This window comes from Oryzias melastigma, linkage group LG18, assembly GCF_002922805.2.
Source record: "Oryzias melastigma strain HK-1 linkage group LG18, ASM292280v2, whole genome shotgun sequence".
Classification (NCBI taxonomy): Eukaryota; Metazoa; Chordata; class Actinopteri; order Beloniformes; family Adrianichthyidae; genus Oryzias; species Oryzias melastigma.
In genome coordinates this window covers 5,684,844-5,703,059 of record NC_050529.1, presented here as the reverse complement: position 1 = coordinate 5,703,059, position 18,216 = coordinate 5,684,844, and the positions used below count along the sequence as shown (strand labels likewise).

Below are 18,216 nucleotides of genomic sequence, written 5' to 3'. Positions count from 1 at the left end.
TCTGGGGCTTCTGCCCCTGGTAGGGTTTCCCATGACAGACACTTCCTTGGTGACGAGCCAGACTAAGAGCGGTTCACAACTTTCTGTACAAGTACTACCATAGACTGGGTATAAAAATAACTGGACTTAGTAAACCCCCCTACTTCCATGTTCCACATAGGAAGTACCACTGGGTTACAAAAAGGCCAAAGTCCCATCGACTTACATTGAGAAACAGACAGTTATTTCTCAGTCATTTTATATCTCAGAATAATCATTCTTCCTCTGCTGCTTTCTGATTAACTTCTTTTTTCTAATCCTAATTTTTTTTTTAGATTTTTTTCCATCATCACAAGTTGTTCGAGTTATAAATTGACCAATCAGATGGCTCAATAAGCGTTTGTGGGTCTGACATCAAACGTGTGGGGGGTTTGAGTGACACATGACCGGTAGCCAATGGGAGCAGACTTCATCAAAGCGGTCCGTGAAGACCTTTTAACACCTACTTTACAATTCAACAATGTATTCCATACATTCCATGTTGGAATGGTTCTCCCTCAAAGGCTTCAACAATGACTTGTACAATTCTCCGGTGTTATTAAAGTAGAAGCTGTTTACATCCCGCGGTCTCGTGGTAGAGGCATGGAAAGAGGCGGACACTCACATTAAACTCACTCCAGATTGGCGACAGTACTTCCTGTAGATTCCATGACTCAGCTATGACTCACAGAGACTCAGACCAATTGCTGCAGACGTTTGCAAAATGGCGATATCCGTTTCAGGAAGTGACGGTGAAAGTGTTGGCCTACTTTCATGAGGAGTGGAGGTAACGCATTTCCAATGGGGGACCTCATAGCTCGATAGGTCCACTATTTTTACAGTCAATGAGTACTACACACACATACCTAAGTATGTACACACTCATAAATAACATAATTAGATAAGTATGCATGTACATACGTATGTACGAGATTAGCTAGCTAGATAGATGGCTAGAGAGACAGATTTCTATAAATAGTGTCCATATTTGTTGACCAGTTCAGTTTGTTGTCTGATACAACTTCCAGGAATTTGCATGAGTCAACAACCTCCACCACCGCTCCATCGATGTCATTGGGCGGTAGAGCAGTGGGTGCCAGTGGGAAGTCCAGTCCAGTTCTCCTTTGTTTTTGGAATTTTCATCTTTGGATTATTCCACTCAGTCCACTCCAGAGAGTCCTTCACCGGGCCTCTCTATTCTCCCTCCCAACCCCCACGCCACAATTACACTGTCCTCTAAAAATGTCTGCATGGAGTTGTACTGGAAGTCAGTGGTATCGAGGTTGAAGAGGAGAGGACAAAGTGCGGTGCCCTGTGGAGCGCCTCTGCTGCCTGGTTAGCATGGAGGAACTGACGAACTGAGGCCTATTGGTCAAAGTAGTCCAGTTCACCAGGATGGAGGTTGAGAGCTAGGGAGAGGAGCCTCTGCTGGTTGAGGCACATTGAGGGGCACTGAAGTACTAGGTAATCATATATACATGGATATAGCTTAAAAGACTTAAGAAAAACATGGTATGGGCACTATAACCTACTACTACTTCAGCTAGTATTTGAGTCCACCCTGTACACACGTCGTCAAAGTCTCCCAGTTAAGTAGAATTTGCTACAGCAGCAGAGGGATGGATTTAATAGGTTTATTTTCATACAACATGGATGGTAGGTCCTTACCCTCCTCTGCAGTGGGAGAATCATCAAGTTATGGTTCAGAGGTTTTTTGGAGAAGTGAGGCTCCAGCAGTTTAGTGACGTCCTGCTGCGTGTAGTTTCCTTCAGGTAAACCGGTCAGCATGACGGTGGAAAACGCTGAGCCTTTGGAGGACGCTTTCTACAGGACAGGAAGTTCAAAAAGATCCAGGTTACATTAAAAAAGTCAAACCAGGTAAACTAACTTTCCAAAGAAAGGGTTCTTACGTTCAAGTCATCCAGGTTTTGGACCGTCAGAAAATCTGAAATAAAACAAACACAATCAATAATATTAGTATTGGTAACAGAAAATCCCAGATCTACATCTTTTTTTCTTCTTCACCTGGGATACTGAACCAAGGACTAACGGTGGCGAAAACATAGGGACTGGTTGTCATGGTGACCCAGAATGGTGGAGTGCTGCCTGCTGGAACGGTGACGGATTCGGGTACAATGATGCTGCCGTCAATGATGTCTTTGGTGTTTGGCAAAGCTTGCATCGGAAGTTTTGGTGCTGAAAGTAAAACTGTGTATTTTTAGAAAAAATACAAACATTTTGTATAAAATAAAAAAAAAAAAAATATGTCATCTTTTTTATTTTGGTATATTGAGAATTCAGTCAATCTAATAGGTGGCAGTTTTAGGGTTTGAATGAATACTTCAGTAAACTCTGTTCTTTTGTAATAGAAACATACATGCAGGGATGCTAACTAGCAAAAGCATTCTGTTTGATTGTGAAAATGAACCCTTTTCAAAACAGTTTTGACATTAACCCTTTAATGCTAGGTAAACACATAACGTTTGATCGAGTGAGAACTTCCAATGAAAACTCTATGTAAACGCCTGTCAAACTCTCACATTCATGGTAGGTTTAAGGCAGTTTTTGGGCTCTAGGTGTGAAATGCATGGCCCAAAAAACTCAGCTTTAGCACTGACATATTGAGTAGTATTTATCATGAAGTGACAGACATTTTAAAATTGACTGTGAAGGAGAAATTATTAATTGCGGTTTGTTTCCGGCCAGACAAACATAGCAAGTCTATAGGATATCGGAATAGAGCTGTGAAAGAAAAACCCTAGAGTGAGATTCACTGGGTTTGCACAGCATAGCCTCTTCCAACTGTGAGTATATGGTAGTGTCGTATAGCGAACATCATGTGTTAGCTACATACGGAGCTAGAGAGATTGAGCCCGCTACGACGGCACCCAACTGCCCACGGGCCAGCATAGCAAGCCACTGCCCAGGGGCCAACAGCAAGGCAGCGGCAACCACTAGCTCTGCCAGACCTTGTGTGACGGTCCATGCTAGCTCTGCCAAAACCTGGGAAGTGACGATTGCTTTGTGTGGGGGTATTTGCCAGCTCTTCTGGACCCTGGGCAGCGGCAATTGCTTGCTCTGCCTAACTTTGTGTGGCGGTTCACGCTAGCTCTGCTGGACCCTGGGCAGTGGCAATCGCTAGCTCTGCTGACTTTGTGTGATGGTTATTGCTAGCTCTACCAGACATTGTGTGGGGGTTAAAGCTTGCTCTAACTGGACCCTGTGTGGCGGTTCTCTCCAGCTCTGCTGGACCCTGGGTAGCAGCTATCACTAGCTCTGGTGGATTTTGTGTAGCTGTTATCACTAGCTCTGCTGGACCCTGTGTGGCGGTTCACGCTAGCTCTGCCAGACCCTGGGCAGCGGCATTCGCTTGCTCTGCCGGATCCTCTGTGACAGACCCCACTAGCTCTGCCAGACCCTGGGCGGCACCGATTGCTAGTTTTGGGGGACCTTGGGCATGGCCGCTTGGTCGCTTAGTCTGCTGGATTGTGTGTGGCAGTCCTCGCTAGGTCTGATAGACCATGGGGGCAGTCGTTCCGGGGGCTCTGTAAAAGGGTAGTGACCCGTCCGAGGTGTATCCCAACAGTAGCCGGGACAGTCTCCAGCAACCCCATGGCCCCCGCGGGTTAAGAAAATGGATAAAAGTTCAGGACAAAAAAACTCACAATCGAGCAGCCATATTGGATTTGTTTTCTATCTGCTGGTTGTGTCACTGAAAACATCATATTCTCAAAGATGAGTTCCTAATAACTTTTTTTCAACCACACTTCAGATTGTTGGCGTCTTGATGCGCCCCTGCCGCACAAATTACATCCGGTGTCATTGCAGCTTTACACTGGGACTTTAGAATGTAAAGAGTATAAGCATTGGAGCTTTCTTCTTCAGACTACCGTGACTCTTCAGTCTTGTACGCAAAAGGAGAAACGCAGCCATATGCTGATATGTAACTCTTTATAAAGGGCTAACACAATCCACAAAAATAAACTGAGTCCTTGCTGGTAAAAAACTGACTGTGCAGGACTTTAAGGTCAGTAAAATGTTGCATACCAGTGCGAAGCTGTTATCAAAAGCCAATTTCTCCCCCTCATATTGATCACATAAACAGTTAAAGATTTACGGTATTTTATAGAGCCTGTTATCTGTCACCAGTGACCACTGCAGAGTTAAAGGTTTATAGCAGTTTTCCATAATCCAGAATCTGAACAGTTAAATGTCAAGATTTGTAAGTCCTTACGTTGAGATGTTGAGGTGAACCGCGGGGTTTTCAGCCTCCGTACTTTGTGGCTACGGCGCCTCTTCAGGAGGCTGTACCAGACGCCGAGCCGGTCAGCGTCATACATCGTCTCAAACTCAATGAAAACCTTTTTTGCAGACAAGATAAAAAAAAAGATGAAACCAATAATGTTTATCTTAAAGGCATCTGTAGTCCAGGCACTCGTGTGGTTTTACCTTGTTCATAAGTGGCAGGTAGCTTGTTACAGAATCAGTTTTTTTCATAACTGTGAGGAGATCCTTAATTTCGCTGCAAGAGATGTCCTGGATGTAGACCACATTCTCGTCATCTTTTACAGGCTGTTTTAATCACAAAAGACACATTTAGTTCTGCATTACTTACACAAACCTCTGGATTTCTTCTAACTTGTAGAGGGATTCAGACCTGATGGTGATTAAAATCTACAATGCTTTCTCTATTGGTGTTACAGGTATGAAAAATGTAACTGCTCTGAAGTCTCATTACGACTTTTGAAAACATGCTGAGAAACACAGTTTAAATATGAAGAAATCTAGATCAAACAAGAGGAGCTACGACAATATCCCTCAAAATAGAGTGTGGGACAGCAAAATGGAAATGTCTTTTGAAAAATTTGCAACAATGAAATAAATACAGAGATTAACCCTTCCACACCATAAACAACAGACGGTCTTTGAACTACTAAAACTTTTACACCATAACTCTAATGGATTCTGAAATGGAGAAAAGCCGCTTTGCACTGATCTGCAACAATACAGCCCAACACTGTTACATGCTAGTCACGTTAGAATATTTACAATAACACCAAAGCTTGCTTGCAATGTGTAAAAAACAAACAGAGACCACTAAAACAAATACTACATAGTACCCAAACTCAGAAAACTTGTTAGTAATACCCAAAAAGAAAGTCTCATATGCTACACGCTAGCCATGCTAGTCATGGCATTACTTAATTTAAACGAAGATTAAGTTGAGGTTTGTCCACGCGTATTGCAAGTGCGGTCATGGCTCACAAGACCAATACGAGCGTTGCATCCCAGGCCCGCAGAAATTACAAAAGTAGGGCGGGTCAGCGCTTGGATTTGAGGCGCGGACTTTGCGCCTTTGTCTCTTCTCTGCCAGGCAGGTTCTCCGACAAGCTTCGAAGGCACAGATAGGTAGTTGTACACTAAGTGCTGCGGTCGGCACCAAGATGTAAGACCACTAGTTGAGACTAATTTTACAGGCACTTAAGACCTTCTTAAGGCAGTCCTTGAATCTCTTCCTGGGAGCACCTCTGTCTCAGTGCCCAGTGGAGAGCTCACCATATAGGACAATCTTTGGGAGCCGGAGATTGTGTAGTCTTGAGACATGCCCTGCCCAGTGAGGCTGTGCCTGAAGCAGCATGGCTTCAACACTGGTTATTCCTGCTTGCTCAAGGACTTTGACATTTGTGGTGAAGTCACTCCAATGAATGCCGAGTATGGTGGGCAGGTAGCGTTGGTGAAAGCGTTCAAGTAACCGTGACTGCGATAAGTAACCCATGTCTCTGAGCTGTGAAGAAGAGTGGTAGGGACAATGGCTTGATAGACACTGATGTTAGTACTTATTTTAAGATGTTTGTTGTTCCACACCCGCTCATAGAGGCGGCCGAAAGCACTATTTGCCTTTGCAAGCCTGCAGTCAACTTCCTTGTTGATCTTGGCATCAGATGAGATGATGCTCTCCAAGTAATTAAACTGATGCACGGTACCGCAAATGTACCGCAAATGAAGATGCCCGTTGGCCGTGGCTAGCCAACTGGGTAAAGAGGAAACGAGCTTTGTTTGAGTCACCTTTTCTAGACCCGTCTCCATGCGGAGCAAGCAGTGATGACCCTAAAAAGTGTCTGCTTGGTCGTCCAGGGTGAGCCGAGAGACACTGTCGTCTCCAAGTCAGCATCAAACGGCCAATATCCTGAACCGCCTGTATGCAGGTTTGGGACTGCAGCTTCCACCCTGGCCCCACCCTTTACACCGTTGGTTCATCTGCCATGGCCTAGCAAGCTTGGACAATGACAGCAAGGTCCAATGGTCGTAGGTTTTATTTGGGACTAACCTTGTCCTAGCCACTGGCACAAGAACCTTCCCCAGGGGCATGAGGGGTCTGAAATAAGAGTCTTCCTTTTCCTAGAAGAATTGCCTGCCAGAGATTACGAGCGCCATCTACCCGAGTTTGTAATCTAAGTCGTCTTTCTTCAAGAACGAATGCCATACGAGGCTGAAGGGCTCAGTCTGCAGAAACCTGTAACTCTAGGCAGGGGGGACAGGAGGGTACTATCACTTGCCCAAGGTGAACCCTCAGACTAGTGGAGGGAAGGAGGCGTCTTATTTCTCCATTCTAGACCATTTCCAAGCAAGGTCTAGCCACGCTAGTATATCTACAATAACACTGAAGTTTGTTTGCAATACGTAAAAAAGAACTGATACCACTACAACAAATGCTACAGTGACTACGCTAACTTCCAAATTTGCAACACGTAAAAATAAAAGTCTGATACTGCTGCACGTGAGCATATTTACAATAACACCAAACCTTGTTTGAAATAGGTTTTAAAAAAAGACAGTTTCCTCTAAACCAAAAGTTAATATGACTATACTAGCTTCTAACCTTGTTAGTAACATAAAAAAAGTCTGATACGCTACATCTTAGCCACGTTAGCGTGATAACAACAATATGAAAACTTGTTTGCAATAAATAGAAGAACAGACTGATACCACTAAAACAAACCTTAATGTGACTATGCTAACTCCTAAACTTGTCAGTAACTAGCAAAAAAGTCTGATGCACTACACGTTAGCCACATTAGCATATTTACACCAAAGCTTGATTGCAATACATAAAAAACAGACCGACACCACTAAAACAAACATTGCTGTGACTAAATTAAATCTCAAACTTGTAACATGTAAAAAAAAGCCTGATACTGCTACACATTAGAATATAACATCAAACCTTTCTTCCAATACGTAAAAAAAAAACACAATTTTACCACCGTCTAATGTTACATGTCGCCGCAAAGTTGCTTTCCTCAACTTCAAAATCCATTGGAATTGCATCAATTACATAAACGGTTGAAGAGTTACAGGAATCTCAAGAAGGCTTTTTACTATAAATCCTTAATTTTCTTTATTGCTGAACTCTTTGTTTTCTTTTTTTTAAATACATACATAGTTTTGTCAAACAGGCAAAAAGCTGGGTGTTATGGTGATGCAGTTCACAAAACACAGAGTACAACTTTTGTTCCAATGAGGGTGAATTAATGTGAAGACAATGGAATAGTACGTTAATAGTAGTAGTATCTTAAAAGTTAATAGTATGAGTATAAAGTAAGCCAAAAATAGCACGTGTGTGTGTAACTTACAAGGGGCGTCAATTTTAACATGCATTTATAGAATCCAAGCTGAAAGAGAATACAGCACAGAATTAAAAAAAACATCACTTGTTGCTAAAAAATGTCTTCAACTTTGTGGTTTAATGGTACACCTGAAGGAAAGGAAGACTATTCCATGACTTTTGGGATTAATCTGTGCAGAATCAAAGAGTTTAGATTGCTCACCGGGGACATTGAAATGTTCTTCGTCACAACAGAGGCAGCAAGTTTTCTCGTCTTCAGGGTGAAGTAATTAGAATTCGATACTTTTAAGATGTCATTCACTGTCCAGATATCTGGCATGAGGACTAAAGCCTGAAAGGAAACCAGAAAACACACATTTAGGTTAAATATGACAGATCCCCTCAAAGCTCACGACGCAGATTAAGACCAAAAGTTTAACCCGCTCACCATACACTTCCCAGGAAATATGTAGATGTTGTCATCTTCATACTTGAATCCAAACTTGCTGAGAACATGAACAACATCTTCCTCAGTGTAAGAGGTGAACGTCTGTATTGGCAGGTTGGATATTAGCATCAGTAGGGAAGAAAAAGAAAGATCCTAGACAGAAAAAACAAGACCAGCTTTAAAATGTGCATTAGGAAGATGTAAAACATTGCTCTTTAATTTATTTAAAAATCACAGCTCTGTTGATTGGGTTTTTGCCAGCTTTTGACATAGACTTCCTTGAAAGTTTGTGCAATTGTTATTTAACAATTGTTTCACTGCCGTAAAACAGGAAATGTCAGGAATGGAGAAGACTAAAATATGACTGCTCAATACAGATGCTGGTCATAAAAGGCAGACCCCCAGCCCAAGCTTTATTAGCCAAAACTGCTAGCATAATGCTACAATGTTGGGTGGACTTCACAATAGCCAAAACACAGTACATATGTCTAAATTAGCCAAAAACAACTAGCACAACACTAAAGGTTAATTAAACTACAAACAGCTAGCATAATGCTAAAATGTTAGCTAAACTCCAAATTAGCCTAAAAACTGAATAAACATCTTAGTTGGCTAGCAACAGTTAGCATAATGCTAGAAGTTAGCTAAACTCCAAATTAGACAAAAACTGGAACTGTCTAAAATAGCCAAAAACTGCTAGCATAATGCTAAAATGTTACCTAAACTCTAAATTAGCCCAAAAAAAATTGGAAATATGTCTAAATTACCTAAAAACTGCTAGTCAAATACTAAAATGTTAACTAAACTACAAATTAGCAAAAAAATTAAACTAGAAATGTGTCTAAATTTGCCAAAAACTGCTAGCATTATGCTAAAATGTTAGCTAAACTCCAAATTAGCCTAAAAACTGAATAAACATCTAAGTTGGCTAGCAACAGTTAGCATAAGGCTAGAAGTTAGCTAAACTCCAAATGAGCCAAAAACTGGAAATGTTTAAAATAGCCAAAAACTGGTAGCATAATGCTAAAATGTTAGCTAAACTTCAGATTAGCCAAAAAATGGAAATATGTCTAAATTAGCAAAAAAAAAAAAAAAAATTGCATAAGGCTAAAATTTAGCCAAACTTTAAATTAGAAAAAAACTGTTAGCATAGTGCTAAAATGTTAGCTAAACTCCCAATTACTTTGAAATCTCAGTAGCTACTGAACATTATCAAGTTAGTCTTTAGCTGAAAGGATGCAGATGCTCAAAAGTTTCAAAGTGCGCAAAATTTTTCAAGGATTTGAGCAAGTTCTCATTTATTTCTTATCAGACATATTTTGCTCAATATTTCAAAACTTATAAAGTTTATAAAAACCAAAAGTACAAGCAGTAATGCCCTGAAAATGCTGACAGTTTTGACACCAAGAAATCTCTGAAAGTGTGATTTAGTTTTTATGTGTCGAAAAACGTACGGTAAGGAGGAGAATCACTATTATTGATGATGAACCCCTTTAGACTAACCCATCAATTTCAATAAATATTACAGATCATATTTTTTTTAAGGTTACTTTTTCATGTTACACCATTTTATTATAATTTTTTTTGCTCAACTCTTCTAAATTTGTCTCAAATCCCTTAAAAATTCTCCCACAAACAGAAGCATGACATTTTTTAGAAAGGAAGTGGGTTATAAAATAGAAGCTTAAACGTAAGTATGAAATGAGATTCTACTGAAAATGAGCTAAAATGATTTAACCCATTATGGGGAGATTCCTATAAAAAATGCTTTCACAAGATAATTCAATCATAAGAACAAACTTGAACGAAACGGAAGCTCAACCAGCCAAAATATTTTGAGAAAACTTACATCCGAAAAGAGATTCTGTGATGGCTTGACGCGATCTGTGAGCCAAAGACAGACAGGTTAAAAAACAGCAACACAGACAGTAAGACGTAATTTTAACCGTAAAGGGACTTCTTACTCAATGTTTGAGGAGAGATGTATGTGCTAATATTTGTTGCTTGTTGACAGGAGAGCGGCACCGGATGTTTGCTCTCCGGAGGTGGTTTAGGAGTCTTCTTGGCATTTGCAGATGCAGAAACTGAAGTTGGGACTGCGGAGACATTGAAGGAGAGATCAGATGCACGAGTCTCCTGGATCTTTGCTGGAATTCGAATATTTTCACATGGTTTTAAAGGAAATAGAAACAAGTCTAAGGGTGTATTCAGACAGGAAAAATCATTTGATCTGAACAGTCTGCTTCGTTTGTTCTGGATCGAGTCCTGAATCTTGCGTTTGGTCTGTATTCAGACTGTCATCAACTGGACATTTCTGTTCCAAACCAAAGCTTGTAATCAAAACCACAAGACTAAAGACCACTTCAGTCATTGGCCAGGAATTACAAGGATGGAACAAAGCAATGACAGAGAAAATAAAGGAAGTCCAACACTTTGCAATCCTTGTCAGCATAGTTTATCAAATTTCATATCATAAGTACAACACCTTTTTCTGCTACTTTGATAAGATTTAATATTTGCTTAACTCCAAAATGGCCTAAAAAAAATGAACAAAAAAGCCTCAATTATCCAAAATGGATAGCATGCAGCTGAAATATTAGCCAAACTCCAAAATGGCCTAAAAAAAGGAAAAAGCCTAAACTATAAAAAATAGCTAGCATGTAGATGAAATATTAGCTAGACTCCAAAACTGCCTAAAAACTGAAAAAATCCTAAATTAGCCAACATAGCTAGCCTGTAGCTGAAGTTTAAGATAAAATCCAAAATAGCCTAAAAAGTCTTAATAAATGCCAGAATAGTCCAAAAAGCTAGCAGAATGACATCATAACTTTCAACTTTACTACACTTTGACTCAACACTCTGACTCCATATAATATAAAGTATCCACAAATCAATTTTTTCTTTATGATCAATATTCGAACGGTTAAAAGGGGCCCCACCCATGCCTCACTTCTAAATCAGAGTCCCTCATTGGTCAAAGTTCAACTGGTTTAACTTTCTGTATGCGTTCAATTGTTGCTCGTTTTCTACGTAGAGCCTAAAAAACGGACCTAAAAGCTTGCGTGAAAGAGTTTTGAACGTGGAAGCTCAAAACGTGCATGTGTTCACGTTTAAATAGACTTTACATAAGAAGCAGTCGCTCAAACGGGCTGTTAAGAGCTCGGTGTGAACGTTGCATTTAATAAAATAAACTTTCTGGTATCTGAGGAGACACTGGACAACCTTCTATACCCTTTCAGTTGAAGGCATTGAACAGAATGTTAACCCTTGTGCTATCCTTGGTACGTTGGCGTTGGGGTCATCTGGACCCCACAAGACAGTGTCTTGAACCTTTTTTTTTAAGCGATTTTGGATGTGTCCGTGGCAGAAATGAAATTCTTTCCACCTTCATCCACATCTGTCATTGGAGTGATAACACGTCAATGTAAGGCTTGGGTCATCTGGACCCCAAAAGATAGAACAAGGGTTAAGATTTAAAAGACTAAATATGGATTTGGTCATACAAACTCAAAAAGGCTTCCAAAATACCTGTGTGGCATGTTTTTGTCTCTACTCCAACACTTGTCTTTGCATCTGAAGAAGTTTCAGCTGAAGCTCCTACTGACAGGTTTCCACTGGATCCTGAAGCTGGTGTCGTTGATGCTGCTTTGACTGAAGTTTCAGGAGGTTTCTGCTGGTTGACCTCTGGTTTCTTAAGTCGATCAGTTGAAGGTGTTTCAAGTTTGATCTCGGTACTGGTCGGTGGAGGACTTTTATTTGGTTTTGCTGGTAAAGTCTTTGGGTCAGTCTTGTTTTCAGAAGATTTATCTTTAAGTATCTCAGATTCTTGAGCTTTCTCTTCATGTCCAGAGTCTGCAACATCTTTTGCTTCTACAAAAACTTCAGGAAGCTCTGAATGATCCTTTATTTCAGTAGGTGGCATAGCCTCAGCTGAGTCTCCAGCCTCTAAAATGGATTCCTGATCTTTGGTATCCATTGCTTCCACCTGGACCTCAGAGGGAACCAGTTGGCGTTCAGACACAATAGATTCCAACAACTTTTTGGCGTTTCCTCCATCTTTTTCATCGCCGTGGGCTGGATGTAACCATTTGTTCTCTGGGGCTTTTATCAGCAATTTTCCCACAGATTTGGCAGGTTCCTCAAGCTTTTCATGTGTAGCTGTTGGGGCCATTTCTGCGTTGAAAGCCAGGAACTCTTTGCTTGGTTTGGCAACAATGAAATCTGCTGGTTTTTCAGTTTGGGGAGTTTCTTCAGGACTTTTCTGACGCTCTTCAGTTTCTTGCCGCATTGACAGCTCTTTTTCAACCACAGCTGATTCAATGGGTGCTTTGGCAGTTATGCTCTTTGGTTTTATAGATTTGACCGTCTTCTTTGCAGCACCAATTTTTCCTTTGAAAGCGGAAGATTTTGCTTCTGTTAGATGTTTGCCTGTAGTGCTGGTTTGAGGTTTCTCTGGTAAAGATAAAAGCTTTTTGAATGAAAGAACTGTTGTTGAGCCTGTTGAGCTTGTCTGAGAAGTGGTCGGACTTAAATCTGAAGAGTTTCTGTAAAAGAGAATGTTAGATTTAGAAACAGTAATACATCTAAACATTGACCCACACAGAAGAAAATAGCAAATGTAACTATTTGTTTATAGTATTCACCTGTCATAAACAAATTAAAAAATATATATTTTTTTATGTCATTTTGGTTTGCAAAAGGAATCGTAATCTGTGGAATAATAGGATTTCCATTTTTTTTTCTCGTCTTAATCGTGACCTTCGTATCGAGGCACGTATCGAACCGTGAGCAAACTGTATCGTTGCATCCCTAGTGAATACCCTAACACTTCTAACGTGGCTAACATGTAGCGTCTGACTGACGGAGTCGGACTAACTTAAGATTCGGTGTGCCTTCTATATGACATCAGCTCAAAGGTAAACCATTCTTTGATGAACTTATAATCCAGTGCATCTAAACAGCAGAAAATATAGCAATTTAATTCTTGTTTTTTCACCATTTTCGGCTATTTTTTGCCGTCTGCGCTTGATGTCACTGGATGTACTAAATTAAGACATAGCCAAGAAGTCTCGAATGAATGCTAAGGACTTGGTCTCTATTGCAATTGCAGAAGCATCCCTCTTTTAAGCCTCCTAAATCCCTTTTGGGGGTTGCCTATATTTGCTACTATTGGGCAAAGGCAGGGAACACCCTAGACTAAGGATGAGGAGCTCCAAGCCTCATGTGTTTGCATGATTTCCAGATATCCAAACCCTATTCATGACTGAGTGGCTGTTTCAGGTGTGTCCAGCCAATTGGAACATTCCAGAGAAGGGAATGTTGGAAAACATGCAAGAATGAGGCCCTCTAGGCCCGGCGTTGCCCAACCCTGGCTTAAACAGTCAGTAACAAAACCACAACCATACACTCACATAGACAATTTAAAATCTCCACTTAACCTATGCAGTGTGTTTTTGGATTGTAGAAGGGTACTGGAGTGCTTGGAGTAAACCCAGGCACAAGGAGAACGTGCAAACCCCACACAGAACGGACTCGAAACTGGGCCCTGGGAGAGGCGAGAGCTCTAAACACTACTCAGCAGCGTTGCCCAACCTTTTTGTGGCTGAGGATTTTACCGCGGATCAGCGTCAGGGTGCGGGGCGTCTTCAAAACCAAAAGATTCTTCAGGACAAAAGATTGTTCAGTCACTGTTATTTTTGCCTCCTCAACTAAACTTTACAGCTCAAGTGCTCAAAGGTATAGCTGAGAGAATCCAGTTGATTTTCTAAATAAAAAACTTTCAAAATAAAAGTTTCAGACTCAAAAGAAAAAAACGGGTATAATTGGTGCTTCAGTATATAAATCTATTTTTTGTAGTTGTTTGACACTAAATTATGTTCTTGCTTGATGTGAGCTTTTAATATATAAAGCTAAAAACTTAAAATTTTCATTTTTAACCACATTTTTTGCTTTTTTTTTTTAGCTTTTTATATCAAATTTTGCCTTTTTGCTTGTTCCACTTGATAGATTTATGCAAAGTTTGGTATAGCCATTTAAAGTTTTGACAAGATGCAATTGTTATGTTTACTTAATTAAAATAAAGGCAAATAATTTTTTTCAGCATCTACCTAAAAGAAAAGAAACCTCACAAGAACTTGACTTACTGCTGAGGATTTTTCTGCTCGGGTGTGCTTGTTTGTGTTGGCCTTTCAAACACAACATCCTGTAAAAGACATTACTGGTTAATAAATTGATTGATTTGGTATGAACACACTTCACCAAATTCTGGAGCGTATGTTTTCAAGAGAAAAGGCAGGACACAAGCACCTTTTCTGGAACAACAGTCACTGATACTCCTTTGATCTCAAAGTTCTTCGAGGCTTTAAGTTTCAAAGCAGCTTCCTCTTTTTCAAAACACACACGTGCCTACACAATCAAAGGATGCACACACATACATTTAGATTTCAACAAAGTCAGATGTTATGTTCAAATATATAGAATTTCAAATCTATTGTTTAGAGGGTGGAAATACACATTTAGAATTTTAGGAATAATTTTACATTTTCAAGTTTTTGGATTAAAAACAAGGAATTCTAAATAAAGTGTTAAAATCTATTCATCTTGTATTGTATACTAGGTTTCAACAATTTTACAGCTTATATAATTATATGTACTTTTTTATCAATTATGTTTTTTTTAACTTTAGATACATATTTTTTAAAGATTTTTAAAGCATTAGAATGTTAAAAATGTATTAAAACCAGCTCAGCTGATATCTAAGAAAAACATTATTGGGGGCTAGTCCAGGATCATACTCAGACACAGTGTTTCTTAGATGGTTATGTTTAAAAAATAATTTGAATTGTGCAGTGCCTTAAACAAAAGCAAACAATAAATCGGAAAATTACCTCTTTTGATTTTAGTTTTATGCAGAAACTTGGTGAAATATAATCCCATAGAACATTTTAAAAAGATTAGAAGATTTGCAGGTAAGGTTCTACTTTTCTTCTGAAACTATCAATTTATGAACAATTTTACAGTTCGTATAATTATATTTTTGTTTTATCCAGAGTGGGTTTTTTTTTTTACTTTAGAAAAAAGAAATACTCTTTAGGATTTAAAAAATATTTTTAAAGCATAAAAATACCCCATTAAAATCAGCTAATCTAATAACAAATAGAAATATATTGGAGGCTTGTCCAGAATCAAAACCCAGAAACTGCATTTCTAATCAATTTCAAAATTTTGTAGAATTACAGCATGACTTAATTCAATAAAAGTAAACAATAACTCTAAAAAATACTTTTTTTACTTTAGTTGTATGCAGTAGCAAAATTTAATTACCAAAATAATAGATTAGAACAAAATAAGTCTACGCAACAGATATGTTTTCTTTAATAATCTATGTCCCCTAAGTGTACAAACCTCTTGCTTTGGCTTGAACAGAAGAACTGATTTGGTTTTTCCATAGATGTCCATTGCAGAAATCAAATCACTGTGACACAGAGTGTCAAAAGTTCCTTTGAGCTTTACCATGGTTGGAGGGGATGGTTTGCTGAACTAAAAAAAAGAGAAAAAAAAACAGAAATAAACTAATTTAGAACATACAGACACTAAAACAACTTCTTTGTTGTGCCAAAAACTAACCTTAGACTTTATTGGAGAAGTATTCTCATTGTTCAAATTTGCAATTCTCCCCACCTTTACTGCACTTGAAGATGTGGAACCAGCAGATAAAAAGCTACTTTCTCCAGATAAAGGAGAAGATGATGACGAGTCTTTCAATAATTTCGATAAAGGTGCTGGGGAAGATGATGAGGTACTCATTCTAGCAAGTTCCTCCAGGACAAACGGAACCATAGTTTTGACCATGTCTTCCACACTTTGCTGTCCTGAGAGCGACTGAACAACTGCAAATACAAAAGAAAAGAGACGGAAGTAACGTTGTTAGAGGTCCAAGTTCTATACAAGTTCATGAAAATATGTGTTGATTGTCAGTCTCAAACCTGGTGTTTTAAGAAGTCTTTCTGTCAGGTTTTCAAGGGAACAGGGCTTCTTCTGTGGAGGCAATGACTTTAGGTGGGACGCCTTCCTCTTACAACTCTTTGTCAAAGATGACCGTTTTTCATTTTTCTTCAGTGGAGATGACCGGAACTTAGGGATACTCTTGACCAAGGATCGTTCCTCGATTCTCTTTGGAGAAAGTGATTGTTCATGGCTCAATCTTGGTGACAATCGTTTGTCTCCCTTTGTCCTTGGTGAAGACCGTCGCTCTATGCTTCTTCTAGGTGAAGACCATCGATCTATGCTGCTACTTGATGAATACCGTCGCTCTATGATTCTCCTTGGTGAAGACCGTCGCTCTATGCTTCTTCTTGGTGAAGACCGTCGCTCTCTGCTGCTACTTGATGAATACCGTCGCTCTATGATTCTCCTTGGTGAAGACTGTCGCTCTATGCTTCTTCTTGGTGAGGATCTTCGCTCTATGCTTCTTCTTGGTGAAGACCGTCGCTCTCTGCTGCTACTTGATGAATATCGTCGCTCTATGATTCTCCTTGGTGAAGATCTTTGCTCTATGCTTCTTCTTGGTGAAGACCGTCGCTCTCTGCTGCTACTTGATGAAGACCGTCGTTCTCTGCTTCTACTTGATGAAAACCGTCGCTCTATGAATATTCTTGGTGAAGACCTTCGCTCTCTGCTTCTTCTTGGTGAAAACCTCCGCTCTATGATTCTCCTTGGTGAGGACTGTCGCTCTCTGCTTCTACTTGAAGACCGTTGCTCTCTGCTTCTTCTTGGTGAAAACCGTCGCTCTATAACTCTCTTTGGTGAAAACCTCCGCTCCATGATTCTCCCTGGTGAAAACCGACGCTCGATGATTCTCCCTGGTGAAAACTGAGGCTCCACGATTCTCCCTGGTGAAAACCGACGCTCGATGATTCTCCCTGGTGAAAACTGACGCTCCATGAATCTCCTTGGGGAAAACCTCCTTGGTGAAAACTGTCGCTCTATGCTTCTCCTCGGCGAAGATCTCCTTCGGTCTCTTCTCTTCGGTGAACGGCCCCTCTCAAGGCTCCTTGAACGTGAACGATTATGGGAAGTAGAAGTCCAGTCATATTGTGGGGACCAAGAACTAGAGCGAGACCTAACAAAAAAATGTATTAGGGTTTTAACCCGTTACCTCGTCAAACAAAAATATTTTTTAAAGGGCATGGCTACATTACTTAAAAATAGTCTGGAAAAGGTTTAGGCATCAATTAATTAATTGTGAGCAATTATTTCTATAAGTAGAAAGAATACATCTAGACTTTCATGTAGCTCTTGCAAAGTGATTCATGTATTTGACAGTATATCAGAAATCTATGTGCTAGAAAAAGATCTTATTTGAATTTAGTCAAACAAAATTTCACGGGTGAGATCTTCATAGAATTCGTACATTAATGTACATCGAGATGTGCGACTGAGAAGGAACCCATGTTCTTTGAAACCCCAAAGCCAGGACAAAAATGCTGAGTCTCAGTTTGCAATTTTCTCATTGAGTGGTCATTTCTACACACCTGCTAATGCGTCTGGGGCTGCGTTGTGACCGTGTCCTGCCACACCGACTCTCCCTTCCATCTTCAGAAACTCGATAGCGGACGGGGCTTTGTGAGCTTGAACGAGATCGACTTTTTGCCCTTCTTTTCTGAGGATGGGGCTTGGAAGCTTGGACAGGTACTAAAGACTTTCTATAAACAGAATAAAAGAAAATCTGAGTAGAAAAAAAAAACACTTTAGGGCCACATGAGGAAATACTACAATGTGAAAGATGATTGTGATCACCTCTGCAATTGTGGTACTTTCCCATCCCACTTTGGATATCTATGAAAATTAAAATAGGGCCATTACTTACAGGAAACTGGGAAGCTGCAAATACAAGTATGGGTATATCAGTAGTTTTTAACACAGGACAGTATTTAAGTTACAGCAGAAAAAAGCAAAAGCCCACCAAACAATAATGGTAGTATTTCTGGTTAATTATACTCTTTAAGGCTACGTACACATCATCGTATGCAGGTTCTTAGCCCATTGTGTTCACACTGGACAAGCAGGGGTGGGCTTTTTCTTCATTTTATACCGTTTACTAGCAGTTGGAAGAGGCTTGGTGTGAAATGTCAAAGTGGTGCAA

The 18,216-nt window shown here is 39.9% G+C and overlaps 1 protein-coding gene across 4 annotated transcripts in view; it reads right to left on the bottom strand.

Annotated features, from left to right (window-relative positions):
* Window positions 1-18,216, bottom strand: part of LOC112155986 — a 63,497-nt gene that overhangs the window by 26,771 nt on the left and 18,510 nt on the right. For 2 of the 4 annotated variants that reach the window (XM_024288086.2, XM_024288087.2), the window contains exons 4-21: window positions 17,871-17,909; window positions 17,606-17,776; window positions 16,058-17,193; window positions 15,699-15,961; window positions 15,477-15,611; window positions 14,379-14,477; window positions 14,216-14,274; window positions 11,601-12,616; window positions 10,037-10,168; window positions 9,922-9,956; window positions 8,073-8,225; window positions 7,848-7,976; window positions 7,653-7,691; window positions 4,468-4,590; window positions 4,253-4,379; window positions 2,044-2,214; window positions 1,929-1,963; window positions 1,687-1,842 (exon numbers count right to left, since the gene is read on the bottom strand). In XM_024288086.2, the coding sequence (XP_024143854.1) occupies window positions 1,687-1,842; window positions 1,929-1,963; window positions 2,044-2,214; window positions 4,253-4,379; window positions 4,468-4,590; window positions 7,653-7,691; window positions 7,848-7,976; window positions 8,073-8,225; window positions 9,922-9,956; window positions 10,037-10,168; window positions 11,601-12,616; window positions 14,216-14,274; window positions 14,379-14,477; window positions 15,477-15,611; window positions 15,699-15,961; window positions 16,058-17,193; window positions 17,606-17,776; window positions 17,871-17,909 (4,018 nt within the window). The remainder of the gene's footprint in view (window positions 1-1,686; window positions 1,843-1,928; window positions 1,964-2,043; window positions 2,215-4,252; window positions 4,380-4,467; window positions 4,591-7,652; window positions 7,692-7,847; window positions 7,977-8,072; window positions 8,226-9,921; window positions 9,957-10,036; window positions 10,169-11,600; window positions 12,617-14,215; window positions 14,275-14,378; window positions 14,478-15,476; window positions 15,612-15,698; window positions 15,962-16,057; window positions 17,194-17,605; window positions 17,777-17,870; window positions 17,910-18,216) is intronic. The other 2 variants (XM_024288088.2, XM_036216880.1) reach the window with 2 other exon arrangements.